Raw genomic sequence first — 19,379 nt, forward strand, 5'->3', positions numbered from 1 at the left:
TATCTAAATTTTTTATTTACTTAAACATGATTTGTTTATTAATATCGCATTATTGAAATTCAGTATTACTGAAATAAATTTCACAATAGAATTCCTAACTTGTATGTCGCAGTCTGTTCAAATAGTGAACAGTAAGCATGTAAACAAGTATAAAAGTAACCAAACTTTTTACTAGGATTTGAACCGACGACTTCAAAAATCAGCTGTTAAACTAGTGCTATACACAGAGTTTACCACCAGACCAGCCCAGTGGGCTATAAACATTTAAATTTGAATTTTTTGTTTCTTATCATGATGTGCTATAACTTAATGTAGGATTTTAAAACATGACCTAGTTTGACTAAAAATGAAGGTATTTCAGTATATAAGATTATACTGATTTTATTTTGAAAACTAGTATTATCCTTTTCCACCTCATAATTTCATATTTAGTTGTTCAGGGTTGATAATTTTTTTTTTCTTTTTATTTCTATATTAGGTCTGTTCTGTGCTTTCTAGTGCGACAGATGTGATTGCTGCCTGCTCCGGCATTAGATTTCAACCGGTGACCATAAGGATGCTGTTTGCTTCACTGCTTTAGTAAAGCAGTGAAGTGCAGTGACTAGTGTAATTTAGTACTAGAATAATAATTATTATTAGAAGTTTTAAGATATTTTAAAAACTTGTGTAAGGAGGGCTGCATGGCATGTCCCTTAATTGCAAATTAACTTTTACTTACTAGCAGCTAGACTGACAGATTAATTTTATTTCTTTTGATTTTTACATTTGAATTAAGTTAAATTTAATTAGTGAGAATTAACTAGTAGTTTTAATTGTGTGTAAGCGTCAGTTAACAAGAGGCATTCTGCCTGCTGCTGCTTTATCTGGTATGTGCCTGGAAGGACAGCCTCCACCATGGGCTTGCTCTCCCGCACTTTTAACAACTTTTGTTAATAGTAGCCAGTGTATATATACATACACTTAGACTATTATATATTAATCTGTTTTATATATATATGTATATATAAACAATTTGTATAGACTACTAGACTATATATATATATATCCTTAGATTAGTATATTTATGCTTAGCTATAAACTTATCTGTATTAATATATACATACATAGTATATAATTTATATACAATTTTTCAATTTAATTGGATTTAAATCAATTTTTTAGATCCAAATTTTTCTAAATCTATTTTTATTTTTTAAATTTGTTTATATTTTTGTTTAAAAATTTAATTATCCACGGCAACTTCTCATCCACTCCCTCCTCGTTCTGCCACCCTGGAATTTTCTGATGTTGGAGAGGTAATTTGTGCTGGGGGGAAGAGGCTTAAGCACCAGGCGTCTGTAACAGTGGAAACTGATTGTGGAGCCAAGCACTACTGAGGGTGGTGTACAACAATTCCTGCCACAGAGTAATTCATTGGTTGTGTAAACTGTATACATTAAGTAATGATAATAGTTGGATAATCAGATAAAGTTCACATTTTTAAGTAGATTTAAATGTGCTGTTTAGTTAGAACAGCTATAGAATTTAGTAATGCTATTTCTTCAACATTTTAAAGGAAAGTGAAAATTCATACAATTAATAATTCTAACAATGATTAAGACCAGGTTTATTAACAAATAAGAAGAAAGAAGATGACTACATTTAAGCAAGAGGACAAAGAAAACAATGAATCTGAACATACTGCCTGTCAAAAAGAAGTTATTTTTTTTGTTACAATAACATGAAAATATCAATATAATTAAATATAATGTACATAAATGTTGTAGTAATACAAATATGAATTGTATCATTAATATAATTCATTTATCAATTTAATGTATGATAGTGATCACAAATCAATGATAATGTATAAAAGTAGTAATATAATAAGATTGATAGTTGTAATGCTTATAGTTTCATTAATCTTGATATGATAATCATAAATAAGTAAGAATAATCAATACTTGTAATTACAACATACTTGTATTACATTACAACATTACATTACAATACAACATAATTGTAATTACATTACAACATACTTGTATTAATAACATACGTAAATATATATTCTTGGAAACTTGTACCTGTAATCTTATAGCAACTAGGATTTCTTTAAATATGTTGTTCGTGATGCAAGAGAAGTGTCCATTGGTCCAATTAACCATGGTGCCATTGGATAGAAAGTGTAAATAATGACTTATTACACATTTAGTGACTTATTGCATCTAACTTGTACCTATTATCTTATAGCGACTGGGATTTCTTTAAATATATTGTTCGTGATGCAGGAGAAGATGTGTTTAATGGTCTGAATAACTATGGTGTCATTGGATAGAAAGTGTAAATAATGATGACTTATCGAATCTAATATAATGTCTGTGTGTGTGTTCATGTTGTTTGTGTTGCCTGTATATAGTATGTATGTACATGTAATGTAGTGTAATAATTAGAGTAGTGTTGGAAGAGCATATGAGTGAAATATAAATATACAGAATATTGCATTATAATAATATATAACATTTATGACCATAATATAAATCACAATTTACAGCACATTAATAAAATATAATAAATAAATTACAATAATTAAGTATAATATTAGTCAATAAAATTATTATTTTAACAATATTCTTAATTAGTAACATGTGAAGTATTTTTTTTAATTTTAAATAAATAATATTCAACTAATTATCAGACACTGACAGCAAACACAGCTTATGTACTGTACAGGTCTTTGGAGCTGACCATTAGCAGTCTTTAAATCGAAGACTCAAAGTAATTGGTCAGGACCTGAAAAACTGTAGTGATAATTCTGAATTTCCATTGCATTGAATAGTTCTCCTTAGAGATTAATACTAAGTCTTCAGTAGACAGATTATGTGAAGGGAAAGTCCATTTATTTATCTGTTGCAGATAATGAAGATAGTTCTTAGGCCATTGTTTCCAGATGGATTGGACGAATTTCTGGAGTAAATGCCAATGACCTGGGTGGTTAATTTCAATTTCTTTGTAATTTGGTTCAGGTAAAGACATAAGTGGATAACCAATAAGAAAATGTCGAGGCGACAGTGGTTCTGGGTCCCTATTATCTGTAGAAACAGTAAAAATGGGACAAGTATTAAGACAGGGTTCAACCTATGTTAAAACAATATGCAATTCTTCAAAGTTCAAGATTGCCCTACTACATGATGTAGATGGTATTTTATGCCTTTAATTGTGCTCTCCTATAAGCCACCTAAATGGGGTGAATAAGGTGGAATAGATTACCATTATACGTTTTGCTTGGCTGAAAAGGCTTGAATGTTTGGTTTTAGATTTTACAAATTTAAGAATTTAAATAAGTCACAAATTATTCTTGGCAGAATAGAAGTTGGAACCATTATCTGAAAATATTTGGGCAGGAATATCTGTTAGAAATAAATCTCTTGAGTTGTGCTATGAATGACTATAGTCAAATCCAAGACTAATTCTAAATGAATTGCCTTGGTACTGAGGCATATAAAAAGTGCGATATAAGCTATAAAGCTTTGGACTGCTGCCCACCATGACGAAATGGATCTCCATAGTCTATTGCATAGACAGAACGGATGAGAAGGTACTACTCTGAACGGTGGTAACTGACTTAAGTCGTTGCATTAAAAAAAAAATTGACGAAATGCTTGTTTTAGTATTTAAGATTCAGTGTTTCTAGTATTATGAATGGTGTGTCAGTTGTTTACCAGAATGTAAAAGATGTAAATGCTCAGCAGTAATAAATAATTTAGCTATATTTGCCTTTGAGGATAATAGGATGTTTAGCTTGATAATATAATAAAGTATAGTAATTTACCTCCCACAGTGAAATGATTTTACTTTGGTTACAAGTAATTTGATTGTTCTTAAGTTTATTTAATTCATCACTAAAATGTACATGTTGACACTGTTTATGAAAAAGATGTAAGGGTCTGATTTAATTCCCTTGTAGTTAAATGACCAGTGATTCGTTTGGACTGATTTAATTTAAGATTATGCATAAATCAGAAACAAAAGTAAAATGTACGAATTATATAAAAATGAAAATTGTGTATAGTCAACTAAAACAGTATGTACTAAAGATGTTGATATTTTTAAGTTTTTCTGTAAGACATTCCAGATCCTTAGTGTAGTTACTAAAGTTAACATGAGTATTTGGCCAGTGAGATGAAAGACCCAAGGAGGACCATGCCACAAAATGACATCAATTAATTTAATGGGATCACAACCCCTAGACAATATATTAGCTGGATTTTCCAAAGATTTAATATAGTGGCATTTTCCTGGTTTTAAGAGCACCCTCACCAAAGCCACTTTCCAACAAGTCAGGTAGCAACCCCAGCTTAGGTACTTTGAGAACAGCCTGCCAAGCAATCTCTTATGACAGCCAGCAGATGGTAGAATATATCTGGGTCAAGTTGGTCAAATCCCAGTACCTTTTTAAATACCATTCAAGAAGCCACACAGTCTATATCAACGGGATCCACAGCCTGTATGCCAGGGAAGGGCATTAGCCCCCGCCCTAACGTCGACCTCTGCTTCATCCTCCAGAGCATCTGGAAACAGAGTATCCAGGAATGCTTGGTAAGTCGCCACAGATATTAAAGTGTGTTCACTACCACCAAACCCGCATCGAACACTGAACGTTCAATGGCTTTGGCCAATTACATAATTTTGCGAACTGCCAGTTGTGCCGCAACTCGCGGATGAAATCATGCTATAACTTGAGTCTGGCTTCCTTGATGGGGTGAACATGCTCATTAAGGGCGCGCCGGTAGATTCGTAGACCCTCAGCTCGCACGTCATCAACGATAATCTCCGTTAGGGGCCCACGCTAGTATCTTTTAGCATACCTAACTCTTACGCGTAGTACGCTAAGGTGAGAGGACCACCACTTTTTCCCGGGTTTCCGCCTGTGTTAACAGACGGCTCCAGGCAATTTCCGATCAGTGGACTGGCCACTACCTAAGGGTTCATCCATTGGTCGAGGCCGTCGTAGGACCCTACCGCAGCAAGTAGAGGTTCCTGGCTTCAACGAACTGTTCGAGACCAGCGCCTCTGAGGTCAGTGAGTGGTGAACCCCAGGCGCGAGGCTTGGCGTTAGCGTCCAGAGCAACCAGCACTCTGACGTCCGGGAGACCGTCCAGAATCCTGCCCAACTTCACCAGCAAGTCATTGATACTCCATCCAAGCTGGAAGTACCCCGACAAAAGTTCGACATCAAGTCTTCGTGATTCGCACGACAATTAATTGCTCATCAGACCAATGGGGCATCCAGAGACACCCAACGAATCTGAGCCCACCACGATCGTGGAGACCGGCCATTCCAAAAGAGAATGAATAACATCCGCCCCGCGGAACCTGACCGCGTTCGGCTCCTGGACCAAGAGGACTTCGAGGTTGTACTCCTCAAGGAGCCTCATGGGTTCACTAGTGGCTATCCGGGATTTATGCAGGTTTAACTCCTCCAGGCGCAAGCGTTCGACATGGTGGAGTCCGTCCTCAAAGCCTTCCCCCAATTCAGATGTCGCCATAAGCTGTATTCTCTACAGCTCTCGCTCGAGAAATCTCATACGCCCTACACTGCCTACCTCCGACCCGGTATACAGCATCGCTGCCTTTCACCAAGGTACAGGCGGCGGAATTGGCTGCCCTGTGGCTGGAAGAGCACAGTGACCACACATCTCCGACTGCGCTCTGCAGCGGAGAGAGGTGTGACCAAAGCCCTGAAACTTGAAGCATCGAGCGACTTCTGTATGGTCAGCAACCCTACATGAGGTTCACCGGCCACCAAAACCTGCTGGATCTTAGGCGAGGTCTCTAAAACCCAGTGACTCTTTAGGGCTTCCTTCTTCTCCAGCTGCCGAACAACCTTGGTTTCCCTAAGGAAGTCCTCGATGGCCATATCCTAGATAGGATTTTGACCGTGCACAGCTCTGAGGATTTCGGGCTCCTCTACCCTTATCGCCCTTGGCATATCATATACCAATATCTGCGGCCTCCGCTCGGCCAGCAACTGAGCCTTTAGCCTCAGACGTTTTTCTGCAGAACGTCGGTCTCCAGCAGCTGCTTTGCCTGTCGCTCACTAACAACTTCCAAGATCACGTCATGGTTCCTTGCTTTCGTGACCTGGGAAACTTGGATCCTTTCTCTCTCGAGTCTAGAACCTTTTTAAGGGTTAACTCCGTCGCTACCAACGAAAGGATTGTGAATGCTTATTAAAACCAGTGTGGACTGTATTTTTTTATGTTAGATTATGATGATGATAAAATAAAACAGCGTCTTGTTCTTGATGAATCGTTGTGTTTAATTTCTTTTTACACATAAATTTACTTGAACATTATCAAGTAACACTAAGCCTAAGCGTCCATCCGGATTGAAACGAAAAACATAACCGTACTGTACGGGATTCTAACATAGAATTATATTCTATGTTAGTTATCTACCACTAATTGTCCATCCGGACGAAATGAATAATGGGACCGCACTGAGCGGATATCCAGCGTAGAATGAAGGTTACCTAGACCATCATAATCGCTCCTCGCGGTATTTGACGTAGAATAATAGTATTAAATTAACACGCCGGCCAGCGCTAGTAGCTGCTAGAGTGCAATAGTGGTGGGATAAAGGATTCTTTTTCAGGAATCGATTTTTTCGATTCGATTCTCAGAAAGGATTCGTAAAAAAGAATCGTTCGTCATTCAATGATTCTTTTCCTTCCCACCACTACCATAGCTGTAAACTCTAATGTGCATGCTCTGTTTCTCTTCTTCAGCCAAGGTTAGCGGTTCATCTCTTCATACTGCTGTTCCACTCAACTGGTGCATACATACTAAATGTCTTCGATTCTTTTTTTTTTCAACTCTTATTCGACTCCTTAAGGAAACATCTGATTCTTTTTCGGTTGAATACGATTTTTAATAGCCTATCACTTCTAATACGCATGCTCTGTTCCCTTCATCTACCCAACGATTCTCCTTATTTCATCTCTTATTCGATTCCTTTATGAAAACAAGCTTATATCAATAAACCTCATCTCTAAACAGAAAAGGGAAAATTTTAACTGTTACGCACACATTCTATATGACATCATTATTCTTTTTTGTTTTAATTTCATTCGGGTGGGAAGCTTTGTTGCACGATATTAATTACTGTCGTTTTTTGCGCATACCGTCATGCTTAAGATATGTTTTACAATTATTCTTAGTAGATGGATAAAAGACGACAGTCAATTCTATTTTCATAGTGCATAATCTTTGCCTTTTCTATTTAGAGTTGTGTTTTTAGTTTGTGTATATTTTTTTTTATTCGGGCCTACACAATTTCGTAAAATTTTTTACTTCACATAATCAGAAGACGATTTTTTTTTCTAAATGTTTATCGGTATTATTTTTTAAATCATTAGTTTTTAAGTAAGTAGATATTTTATAAGCACTTCTAAAAAAAATATTTTGTTTTTAAATTTATAAACATGAGCTGCAGAAAAAGAAATCACATCTGGACTTGCTTTTCCGAAGCAAGCTCTGGAAAAGCTTTGAGTAATCTTTTCCGTAGTTCAGTATCCTATGCTGGTGGGACGATTAATAATCTGTCTCGTCATATTTAAGTTAAACCCCCAGGAGTTGATATTTCAAGACAAAAAATCCTTGTCCTTCTGATTATGTTTTAGAAATGCATTATAATTGAAATCCTACTACGTCTATTGCGACTGAACCAAATGAATCGTAGCAATTAGCCCTTAAATTAACAAACCTTGTTGAATCGCCTAATCCTTCTTCTATACATCCAATAACATCTTTGTCCTCAAAAAATACACAACAGTTGCCATTCCGCTGTAGTTGATGATAAACAAAAAATGTTTTATGGGGCTAACAGATAAAATTTAATTGTTTAAGATTAACTCAGTTAAATAGCACTGTCAATGAAAATATTTTATAATCAGAAGTAATAAATTTGCCGAATGTTCAATATACATTAGTGATGGTGATGTAATAAGTTATGCGTCACGTGTGAAAAACAATAAATAAAACAAACGCAAGCTAGAATTTGGTATGGTAGGAGGATCCTCCACTACAAGCTATGCATTAGAAAGATTACTATGAATCGAATCGAATTGTAATTGAGAAAGATTTGATTTCCTGTCGCCGAAACAATTTATTGCTAAGAATCGGTTCTCCTGCAAACCGATTCTCGATTCGACTCGTTCACGATTCTTCCCATTATTAGAGTGCAGCAACAACCGGCTGAACATCATGGAACAGAACGTAAACTGTGATGAGGATGTTTCTTTTAAGGATTTGGTAAGTGCCTAGTTTACATTTATATCCAGTTTACGGTAATGTGGTGCTCTGTTACTGATAATTATAATGTAAAATTTCATGGGGCTTTGGAGATTTTAGTTGGTATGATTCGAAATTCTTTATAACCTCGAATTCAATTGTAATATGTTAGAGGCATTCTTGTAAACGTATTTAATAGTCCAAATTTTACTTTATTTACTATTATTAAATAGTTTGCAGTTATATGTACAATAAATTTTTCTACGTGTTTGTACTATCTTGAAGTGTTATATTAAATTATGCTATAACTTACATAAAGACAATTTTTTTTTAGAAGTTCTATACTAGTACAGATATTTCTGGATTTGGCCTTAATAGGGTCCTTAGTTTTTTGTTAACTTCAATCTTTTACCGTGATATCTGTATTTGAACAAAAAAAACTTTCATTTGTTACATGCAATTGTTAATATATGTTTTTTTAAATATAATTTTTATGTATCTGACACAGCTGAAATGTTAGTAGATATTTTACACATTAATATAATGAAAAGTTACGAAACTGTAAAAAAAAAAAGAAGTTAAATATAGTAATAAGGTTGGCGTAATAAAAATATTGTATCAGAAAGAAATTAACAAATAAAGTTAATGAAGACTCAGTAAAATTATTGAAAGTGGACACATTTCCCAAATTATTATATAGTACAGAATAAGTCTTACTTATATTCATGTTGTGGAGGCCAAAACAAGATGATTCCTGCAAAATTTGATTGAAGGGAACCATGTCGATGTTACGTTGGTGCTACATGAATTTGCAAAAATTGATGTACTACATTCCTTGCGATTCCATCTTTTCAATCCTGCCTGCTAACTCTTCACTATGTTTGTATGGCCTCAGTAATTGGATCTTGAAAGATAACGTAGTGATTAACAGTTCGATGTGTAAAATAGTAATCTTATAGATAAGGTATATGTTTGGTATACCTTATAGATAAGGTATGTCTCATGTTTAATATACTCCTTTGTAATTGTTAGTAATATGTCCTTTATTTGATCACATATTGCATGTACAAAAGGTTCTTTTATTTTTCAAATTCCTGCGTTTACCCACTGCTGAGGGTAAACTGTTCCCACATTGTATATTTGCCTTGAAAAAAGAGATTCATCTATTTTTATTTTCAGACCATTCGTGTCCCTTATTACTGGTTTAGGGAGTACCATGCCACACACATTTTCCTTAACAAACTTTCCATTGGGTTACAATGGCAATACCCATATCAAATTCTTCATTATAAAACTAGTATATTCCCTGCTCCAAGCATACAGGAAATAAACAACAACTTCCAATTTCAGTTTGCTGGATTTGCAATCGACTGCTCCTTAATGAGTAGAGTTTTCAACAATTCATCTTTGGACAACACTATTTATTTTCCTTAGATCACGTAATGAAAAAGACATTTCATGATTAAGTGCAAAGTCTAGAATTATATAAAACCCCTTTGGGTTGTAAAAAATTAACAGCATGGTGTTTTTCTGGAACCTCGTGGATTAAGTCAATCAAGGCCATGTTGGATGAAAATAATAAATAGAAATATGTAATATATATAAATATATATGATATATGAAAATAATAATAATATGTTTGCTGAAACAAGCACAGCAAACACATGCAGTACATGATTGAAATATTTGATTGCACAGAGTAGTTTACCGTAAGTGATGTAACTATGATAAGATAAGACAGGTTGAAATACTGAGTGATTCACGAAGAATGTAACAGATCTTTGGGACATGTTATACTGGTGAAAATTAAGAAGTTGATATAAATATAGATTTGGAAATGCCTCATCGGTGAAGTGTTAGCTTCTATTTTGAGTCTGGGGCCCAAATTAAGGGGAAAATTAGGTGGTTTTGTATCAAGTAGGTTCCAGAACTTTGTTTTTAGCAGTTTTTGAGAAAACTGGTAAAATACATGGTTGGGGTTGAAAAACATACTATTTTATGTTTGGTGTAAAATAATTTTTTTAAATCGGTAATAAATACAAATAAGTTTTTAACAAAACTTTGTTTAAAAGTTTAAAACAAAACTTTGTTTTAATAAACTTTGAAATTTTTATATTTGTATTCAATTTCTGAGGACTTTATTTAATACCACTTTACTAAGAATTAAATTCCCTTCAACAAAACATATGAAAATATGACAATGTTTAACTAGATATTAAACAAAACAAAATTTTCAGTATTACAAAACAAAAGAATTAAATGTTTTAGAAAAGTAACAATTACAAACACAAACAATATACAAATTTTAAATCGATCAAATAAGCTACCGTAAATATCCTCTGCCACAGTGGATGCAGCACTACACAATGAACAATGTTTTTGGTAGCTTGCCTTATTTCAACAGGGTTGGGTACTTACGTATTAACGCCACTGCAGCTACAGCTTTATTTAAAAACAAAGTAGTCAATCGGATTTCGGTGGAAAATGAACAGTCTCTTTATTAATTATAATAAATGGTTATTAATATTTATTTATTTTATAAATATAATTTAACCAAACTTAACCTACGCTCGCTTCGCTCGCTAACCTTGACTAATTAACACCATAATTGTTTGAGTATTTATTTAATAAATTCAGTAATTATTGCAATTATTATTTAAATAATCAAAACACTCCTGTTAATTAGTCAAGGTTAGCGAGCGTAGGTTAAGTTTGGTTAATAAAATAAATAAATATAAATAACCATTTATTAAAATTAATAGAGAGACTGTTTTGAATCTATGTTAAACTTTATATCGCCCCATTTTCCACCAAAATCGGATTGACTACTTCGTTTTTAAATAAAGCTGTAGCTGTGGTGGCGTTAATACGTAAGTACCGAGGGTTGTTTTGTATTATGTTTACCACACTGAGAATTCTAATAACTAACTCTTCTCTTGTATTGCATTTTTGTTCATATACTAATGATTTCAAGTAGCCTCACAGGTAGTAGTCAGAGGTGTTAAGTAAGGTGATCTTTTATTTAGAGGCGAGTTGATAGGTCCGCCATGTCCAGTCCATTTGTTTAAAAATGTCACATTAAGTGTGTATGTTATGTATAAACAAGGTAGACCAAGTATACAAGTATATGATGTACTGTTAGTACTAGTACTGTTAATGCTGTGAAAATTAATCAACTTCTGTTTACGAGCATGTACATTAGTGGATCTCAGAAGCTGCTACAAAGACAGCTAGCTCTTCTAAAAAAAATTTCTCTTCCTTGATGTAGTACTGATACACTAATACCTTCTACGTAGGTAGAGGTTTGACCATCTATTGCTTGGTACCATAAGAATTCACACACTAATATACAGAAGCATTCCACATGTTTCTTATCTATGAGTTTATGATCCCTTAAGATAACATATGCAATTGATTCAGTTAGTATAGTTCTTGTATCAAATAAGTGTTATGCACTAATGATAGAATGATATCATGTTTAAGTTGGTAATTTAAATAGCTTGACTTTTTTTGACAATTGTATTGATAAATTAAATCCTTTATTTGAATTTTAATTGTGATTATTATTTGTTACTCAACATATAAATAAAGATTATTATAAATATGGAAAACATTAACATATAAATCTACTACAGACTAAAGAAATACTTTATATCAATTTAATTTGTTTACAGGGAGTAAGCGATGTACTTTGTGAAGCTTGTGCTGCATTGAAATGGAAAACACCTACAAAAATACAAAAAGAAGCCATTCCTGTTGCTTTACAAGGTATGATATTTAATTTTTGGTGTTTTAAGTTGTTGATAATTATTTCACTTTTTGTAATGATGGATTGTGAACTAATGAAAACTCAGGTCTTTATTATGTTCATCATGAAAGAATAAGCATGTTCTTTGAAGAATTGTATTTTATGAACAGGATAATGTTGAATATATAGGGAATATGGAAAATTACTTATAAAAGTAATATATTAAAAAGATCACATTTTTCATTTGTTTTCCTCACAATGCAATGTGTATATAACATAAAATTATTAACAAATTTTTTCCAGGTGCTTAATTTAAACAGACTGACAGATTTATATTTGCCAAATATATAATAATAAATTCTTTTTCAATTTAAAACATTTATTTGATATGAAGTTAAAAAAAAATCAGTTTAAAAATTAAATTTTATATTATATTTTCTCTTTTTATGGTATATATAGTTTTCAAAATTAGGTAAGCATTTGACCCAAGAGTAACAAGAAGAAGTTCGTGTTCAATTTTTGTATAAGTTTATTTTAATATATCTCTTTTACTTCATTTTAGTAGAATGAATTCTTCTGAGATATGTTCCTTTTAATTTAGTAAGTAAATAACTTTAATTTTAATAAATAAAAATCAGGGATGAGGTTGGGGCTATACATGGAGGATTGATTGTTTTCCACTGGTTTGATTTCAGAACGGAAGCAGTGGTTTCTAATGTAGGCACCTATTGTTGAGTTGAAGAAAGATTTTGAATGAAAGTTGCTTGGAAACTTCTTTCTTAGTGCTTGATGAAGGTTTCTGAAAGTTTCTTATAAAACCCAAAGAAACCGACAAGAGTAACATCTGTGAAATGGATTATTGCTTAATGTTGAGACTGGTTGTGTGTCTAACATGTGGATCTCAAAATATGATTGACAGCCATTTTAACATACATGCAACGAGATGTTCATTTCATGTGTGTGTGTGTGTGTGTGTGTGTGTGTGTGTGTGTGTGTGTGTGTGTGTGTGCACACATACACATACACACCCTACACAGGGAGAGAGAGAGAGAGAGAGACACACACACACATGGGATGGGTGGGAAGTGCCTTTACACTATAATAAATCCAGCTTAATCGAGCTCTACTGCTGCCAGTTCTCAACCTTAGTTGTAGTCAAGTGTGGAACAGTGGTAGATACAAGTGCGTTTACTGTCAAAGAATATTTCAGCTTGTGTGTGGGTCCACGAACATCCACACACTGGTAAAACGTTGGAGAACATATGCATTTTGGGAAATCATGGCAAACATTACTGACATGAAAGAAGATGGCTTTTGCAACAGGAAATGTTCTTGATGTGCCACACAGTGGAAGGCTGAGCATATGAGCTAAGACTTGTGCTCTGTGGAGGCGTTACACGCAAATGGTCTGCATATTTAAACATTCCAAGATTTACAATGTGAGACAATATGTGAAAGGACTTGTGTTTTTGTCCAGCCATAGTAATGAGTTGAGTGGCAATGACCTTGATCAACGTATTTCTGCATGTCAGTTATTGCTTAAACGCTTTCTGAGAGCGAATGATAAAAAGATCATCACGTCCTCAGATGTGTGTTTGATTTATTGAGGCTCTCAATAAATAAAAAAACTCAAATGCATTTTTCTAGATGAAAGACAGTCCTTGCTTTTTGAAGGAATCGAACACTATCTGCCTCATGTTATGATTTGGGTTTGGATGATAGCTGAACTTCTTCAGCAAGATGGTGCTCCAGCGCACTTTTGTCTGCACACTCCTTGATGAAATTTTTCCAAATCACTGGATCGAATTTGGGTCAGAACAGTTACATGCTCTATTGCTTTGGCCACCAAGAAGCCCTGACCTCACCACATTGACGGTGCATTCCTGGGGTTTTGAAAAATAAGAAATCTGAAAATGTAGGTACATCAACAACGAACAGTTCCAAGACTTTGTTCGGTCACCATTTGAAATAATCAGCCCTGGTGTGATGTTGTGGATAAATAACCAGACATGGAGGAGCATACAGCTGTGCTTTGACCATGGTGGAACCCACACAAATGTTTTTTAGATCCATAAAAGGTTAACTGCATTTACCCTAATAATTTAATAACTAGTATAAAGGTACTTCCCGCTCATGTACCTGATTTCCATCACATCTGGTCTGTGTGTTTGTAATGTTTCATGATAATCTTGGGTTTATTTTTTGACCATCAAAAAACAAATTATAGAACGCACTTCTTTTGGATGTAAATCAAATGTGGATGCGCTCAAAATGTTTTCATTGCCAACTGAGACTGGTACATTGTTATTTGATATAGAAATTATACTTTCTCCCTTCACTTGGGTTAATGGTTCTTGACATAGATTAAAGAATGTTACTTTGACAACAATGCTCATATGTTTTTGTAATTATATTTTTTAGTTTTAGACGTATGTTTCTGATTAAGAGTTAAGTTTAATCTTTGGTAGGAGAATAATTGTGAATATAAGATCATTTATGAACCCATTTCCAGAAAATATTTTGTTGAATATTAAAAAAAAAAAAATTTTTTGTGGGATTTGATTTATATCTGTAAATGCCAAATTTCATTTCTATTTCCTTTATAGAAGTAGCTTTCAAACTCATCCTTATAAAGAGATTTTGATCCCATGTAAAGGTTGTGTGTATCAATATTTCCAGAGTATTTTTTTAATTAACAAATATTTAATTTAATAAGGAAACTTTTTGTTGTTCAGGAAAAGATGTTGTTGGTTTAGCAGAAACTGGTTCTGGAAAAACAGCTGCATTTGCAATTCCAATACTTCAAGCTCTATTAGATCATCCACAGCGTTATTTTGCTCTTATACTAACACCTACACGTGAATTAGCTTACCAGATATCAGAACAGTTTGAAGCATTAGGCAAGTATAATTAAATTTAATATGTTACTCAAACATATATATATATATATATATATATATATATATATATAAAATGTATACCCGAAGAGCAACTTAAAATCAAATCTAATAGCTCAAACCAGTTATTTGAGTGTCACCACTGCTATTAATAGTGCCACTGCTGGTTATGTATGTTTGTACTCTAGTCGACTGTCATCCGGTCTAAAATATTAATGCTTCAGTACGGTAGTATTTTTCTAGAATATCTTATTCAGTTAAGGAAAGAGATACTATAATGAAAGTTTATATATGTTCCGAATCCTTTCTAGAAGCACATCAAATATTTGCAGAAAAATTTCTGAAGGCCAGTATCCCAGCAAAGAATTACAAACACAATTTGGTTTCAAATGCAAAACAAAATAGGCAACCTTCCATTAGGACTGCAGAGGCCATAGCAGATATTCAAAGAAAAATTTCTTCACGTCTGAAATAAAAATCTATATGTATATAACATAACAATACATTATATTAATACATTTAACACTACATTTATGTAGTGAAAAACACACTATATATAACATGTAATTAACACGTTTTATATACATCCATAACATTTACAGTAAACTCTGCTTAATATGATCGTTGGATTGATGGAAATTAGTGTCTTAGGCGGAGAATCGTCTTAGCTGTAAAGCAGATAAGACAATTTTAAGATAATGCTTCTTAGAAGAAGTGTTATTGAAGGTGGTAGAGTGTTAATGTTTTAACATACAGCATTTTGTGAGAAAATATTAATGGCAGTAATAATAAATACACTTAAGGATAAGTAAGTGTATGCACATACCTTTTTTCTAAACATCACACATTTAATTAAAAAACACAAATTACTGTAACTGTAACTCTATGATCAGAAGGTTCCATTACTTATTTTTAAAATAGTCATCAATTTTGCTTTGCCTCATTGTTTTAAAACATGAATTCAAAATTAAAGTTACAAAAAATCTATTTTGTATACTATATCATTTGGTAAGTTGGGCAGACTGAACACATAATGCCTAACCTCAATAAGAGCTTCTAACACAGCAGCTGTCGGTGGTGGTGCAGGCTCATCTTCTTCTTCATCATCACTTCCCTCATTTCTCACCTCTTGTATCATTTCACGCACTGTTTTCTCCTCACATGTTAGTACGTTGTTGTCAACTGATGCGATGCATACTTTGGAAACTGTCGTATGTTGGTGGCATCCTTTCGACTTTGTTTTTTATATCAGCACTGTCAGTTGCCAGTTCTTCTTCTTCTTTTAGAAGAAGAAGCCCCTTTACCCCAGTTTTAATTAAACAGTTTTCTATAACTTTGGAAGTCATTGCATCACGTGCCGCAGTGATGAAATACATTGCATCCAAAATGGTTATACTGGGAAAAGGTAAATTTTGATCCATAGCATGTAAATAAAGTTGGACCTGTCTCTTACGATACTACTCTTTCATTGCTTTAATTATACCCTGATCCATAGGCTGTAGATGACTTGTCCTGTTTGGCAGGTAGAAAAACTATTTTTTTATGTTTGATAGTAAGAGATATGTTGATTGTGCTGCACAGTTACCAATAAAAAGAAGGATTTTCCAGTTTTGAAACATTGCATTCAGTTCTTTAGCCCACAAAGCAAAATGTTCGCAAGTCATTCAAGCTTGATGTTGGTTAGAATAACGGCACGGGAACATTCAAACATTTCTAAAATACCTTTGAGATTTTGCCCTTTGCTATGAGTAGAAGCTTAATTTTCTTGGGACTGGTACTTGATACTTTCTACACCAATTTCACGACTGATGCTAAAAAAAATATGTTTACAAAAGAAAAACAAATGATTTAAACAGTTCTTTCTCAGCAAAGCAATAAGAAGATCACACGTCATGTCATTTCTAACTCATATACTGCACTGAACTGAATTCTGTGATGTATATACTGTTATGGTAAAAGGTTATCTGACTGTTTGCTTAGGGATAAATTTATGGCAAAATTACAGTGAGTCACATTTAATCTTACTTTCATGAATAAATTGCTAAACAGCCTTATGTAACAGTTAAATTTCAATTCATCAGATACAAAACAAAGAGCTTATTAGGTGGGATTGAGTGTGTATTAAACGGAAATATATACATATGTTTTGCCTTATTGGTCTAGGGACTTAGTAAAAATCACTTTTAAGCAGAGAATCAGGTTAACAGAGTGTATTAAGTGAAGTTTATTGTATTAACATTTTATGAATGAAATTAAAAAAGAAAATTAAATTAGATTCTGTATTTAGATTACCAAATGTTATAATTTACCATTTTTTACAAAGGTGTTCAAAGTATCAATTTTGTTATCAGTTGTAAATTGTTCATACTTCAGTGGTGTATAGTTTCGTTTTGGTATAATGCACTATTTACGTTATGTATGTTATGTTTATCTATATGCAAGTTATTACAGCAAAGTGTTTTAAAATACACATTTTACTGTAAGATTCTTCATGATTTAAATTTAACATTGTATCCTGTAACAATTGAGCAACAACTTAAGAAACCAGACAAATCGAAACAACTTAATTATTGCAACTGGCTTCTTAAAAACATTGTCAATGAACAGGTAGACCTCATGCTGTATTTCATGTCAGATGAGACATGGCCTCATTTATCTGGGTCTGTTAATTTTCATGACACAAGGTACTGGATGACTGAAAATCCTCTGCAGGTATTAGAATATCCACTTCACGATGAAAAACTTTATGGTGTGGTGTTCTGGTTATCATATAGTGGGGTCAGTATTTCTTAGCCCAGCTATCAATACAGATGTGTACTGTATAATTTTTTAAGTATTCTATGTTTTGTTAACATGTTATAAAAATGAGTATGGCTTCTTCCAACAATATGGAACAATGTGTGACACTTCAAATGATTCACTGGCATGCGTTCGTGCAGATTTTACAGGACAAACTATCAGAAGGCAGTGGCCTCCATCTTTCTAGATTTGTCTAGTTGCAGTTTTTCGTATGGGACTATTTAAAGGATAGAGATTATGATTCAAATCCCTGCTGTATTGATGAACTAAAGGCAAAGATTCAACCAGAAGTTGATGTCATTGACCACAATGTTTTGTGTCAGGTATTCTGAATATGATCACTTGGGCACAAAAGTGCATTGCTGTGCTGTGCATTCACTTCAAACATCTTTGTAAAAATTTGGTAAATATGTATGTAAACTTTTTACTAATGTTAATACAGAATTTAATTTAATTTAACGTTAAGCTTCTGTGTAATTTCATCAACCAAAAGATAAAATAAATAATTTCATTAATAAAATGTTCCATGTTGCTATTATGCGTTTAGTTTGTAGCAGTTTTGTTTTAAGTTGCTCAACCTGTATGTGTATATATATTTACATTTTAATTAAAAATGCCAAAAGATTGGAATGATTAAAATAAAAAGTCTACTTTTGTTAATATTCAGTGCTGTTAAATTATATCAGGTGATTCAAAAAGTACTTCACAATTTTGAAAGCATTGAAAAATTTATTGAGATAACTTGTAGATACAGTTTGAGGTCTCATTTCATAGAAAGTTTGTCACCCAACATTCACTTTGGTTCAATATGGCTTCCATTTGTAATGTGACATACATTTCACCTGAAGTCGACTTCATTCCAGACTGTAGCCAACAAGTCAGGCATTACCTCTGCAGTTTTTTTTTTGTTTTTTGTTGTTAGTTGTTTGGCTTTTTGGACTGTTATGTACCCTGTCAATGGCAACCATATTGGTCATCTCTGATTGGCTGCTGGTTGTTTACATTTGTAGTTTGTTTTCATTGGTTCTTTTTATTATGTTTACATAGGACTGATTGATAGTATATTTTTCATTGTGTATTTGTTGTTTTTATTTGACGTTATTACTTCTTTAGTTGCTTTATTTTTATTTTGTGAATTCCTTATTAGTACGGTAGCATGAATGATTCGGATGAAGAGATAAAAAGTCTCCTAGAATTAGAAAACTCCCTGCAGATAAGGCAGTAGCTGAGTAACGAGCCCATGAATGGAGGGTACATTGTGAGGATGCTGAGGCAAATAGAGAAACAAGACAAGACGGCTTGAGAGGGAGTGTAAACGGAAGGAAAGGGAGGCCAGGGAAAAAGTGACCCAGGAGGCCAAGATGATGGAGACCTGTGAGCCCAAGGTGAAGGAGATCTGTGTGGCCAAGGAGGAGGAGGAGGCTCAGGTTGCTTATAAGAAAGTGTCAAAAGAGGCTCAGGAGGCTTGCTTGTGACGGGCTATGGAGGCAGTTGTCATGGGTGGTAGTAGTGATGAAGTCTCAGATGAGGGTGTTATTGGTTCATCCAGCTGACAGCAACAGCAGAAGAAAATAACTGTTTTGCAAGAGTTCACACTCTTGCACATGTCAGTCTCGATTGTGCAGGCTTCAATAATTGCACCTTTTGACGGTTAAAAGGAAT

General features: G+C 33.7%; 1 protein-coding gene across 2 annotated transcripts in view; it reads left to right on the plus strand.

The window, feature by feature from the left end:
- The first annotated feature begins 8,087 nt into the window (after nucleotides 1-8,087).
- The window catches only part of pths (probable ATP-dependent RNA helicase DDX47), a 34,575-nt gene continuing 23,283 nt past the window's right edge, over nucleotides 8,088-19,379 (plus strand). The window contains exons 1-3 of one of the 2 annotated variants that reach the window (XM_075363898.1): nucleotides 8,099-8,294; nucleotides 11,948-12,041; nucleotides 14,757-14,921. In XM_075363898.1, the coding sequence (XP_075220013.1) occupies nucleotides 8,247-8,294; nucleotides 11,948-12,041; nucleotides 14,757-14,921 (307 nt within the window). In that variant the 5' untranslated portion in view covers nucleotides 8,099-8,246. Of the gene's footprint in view, nucleotides 8,295-11,947; nucleotides 12,042-14,756; nucleotides 14,922-19,379 lie in introns of both variants that reach the window. The other variant, XM_075363899.1, reaches the window with a different exon arrangement.

This window comes from Lycorma delicatula, chromosome 4 (genome assembly GCF_047948215.1).
Source record: "Lycorma delicatula isolate Av1 chromosome 4, ASM4794821v1, whole genome shotgun sequence".
Lineage (NCBI taxonomy): Eukaryota > Metazoa > Arthropoda > Insecta > Hemiptera > Fulgoridae > Lycorma > Lycorma delicatula.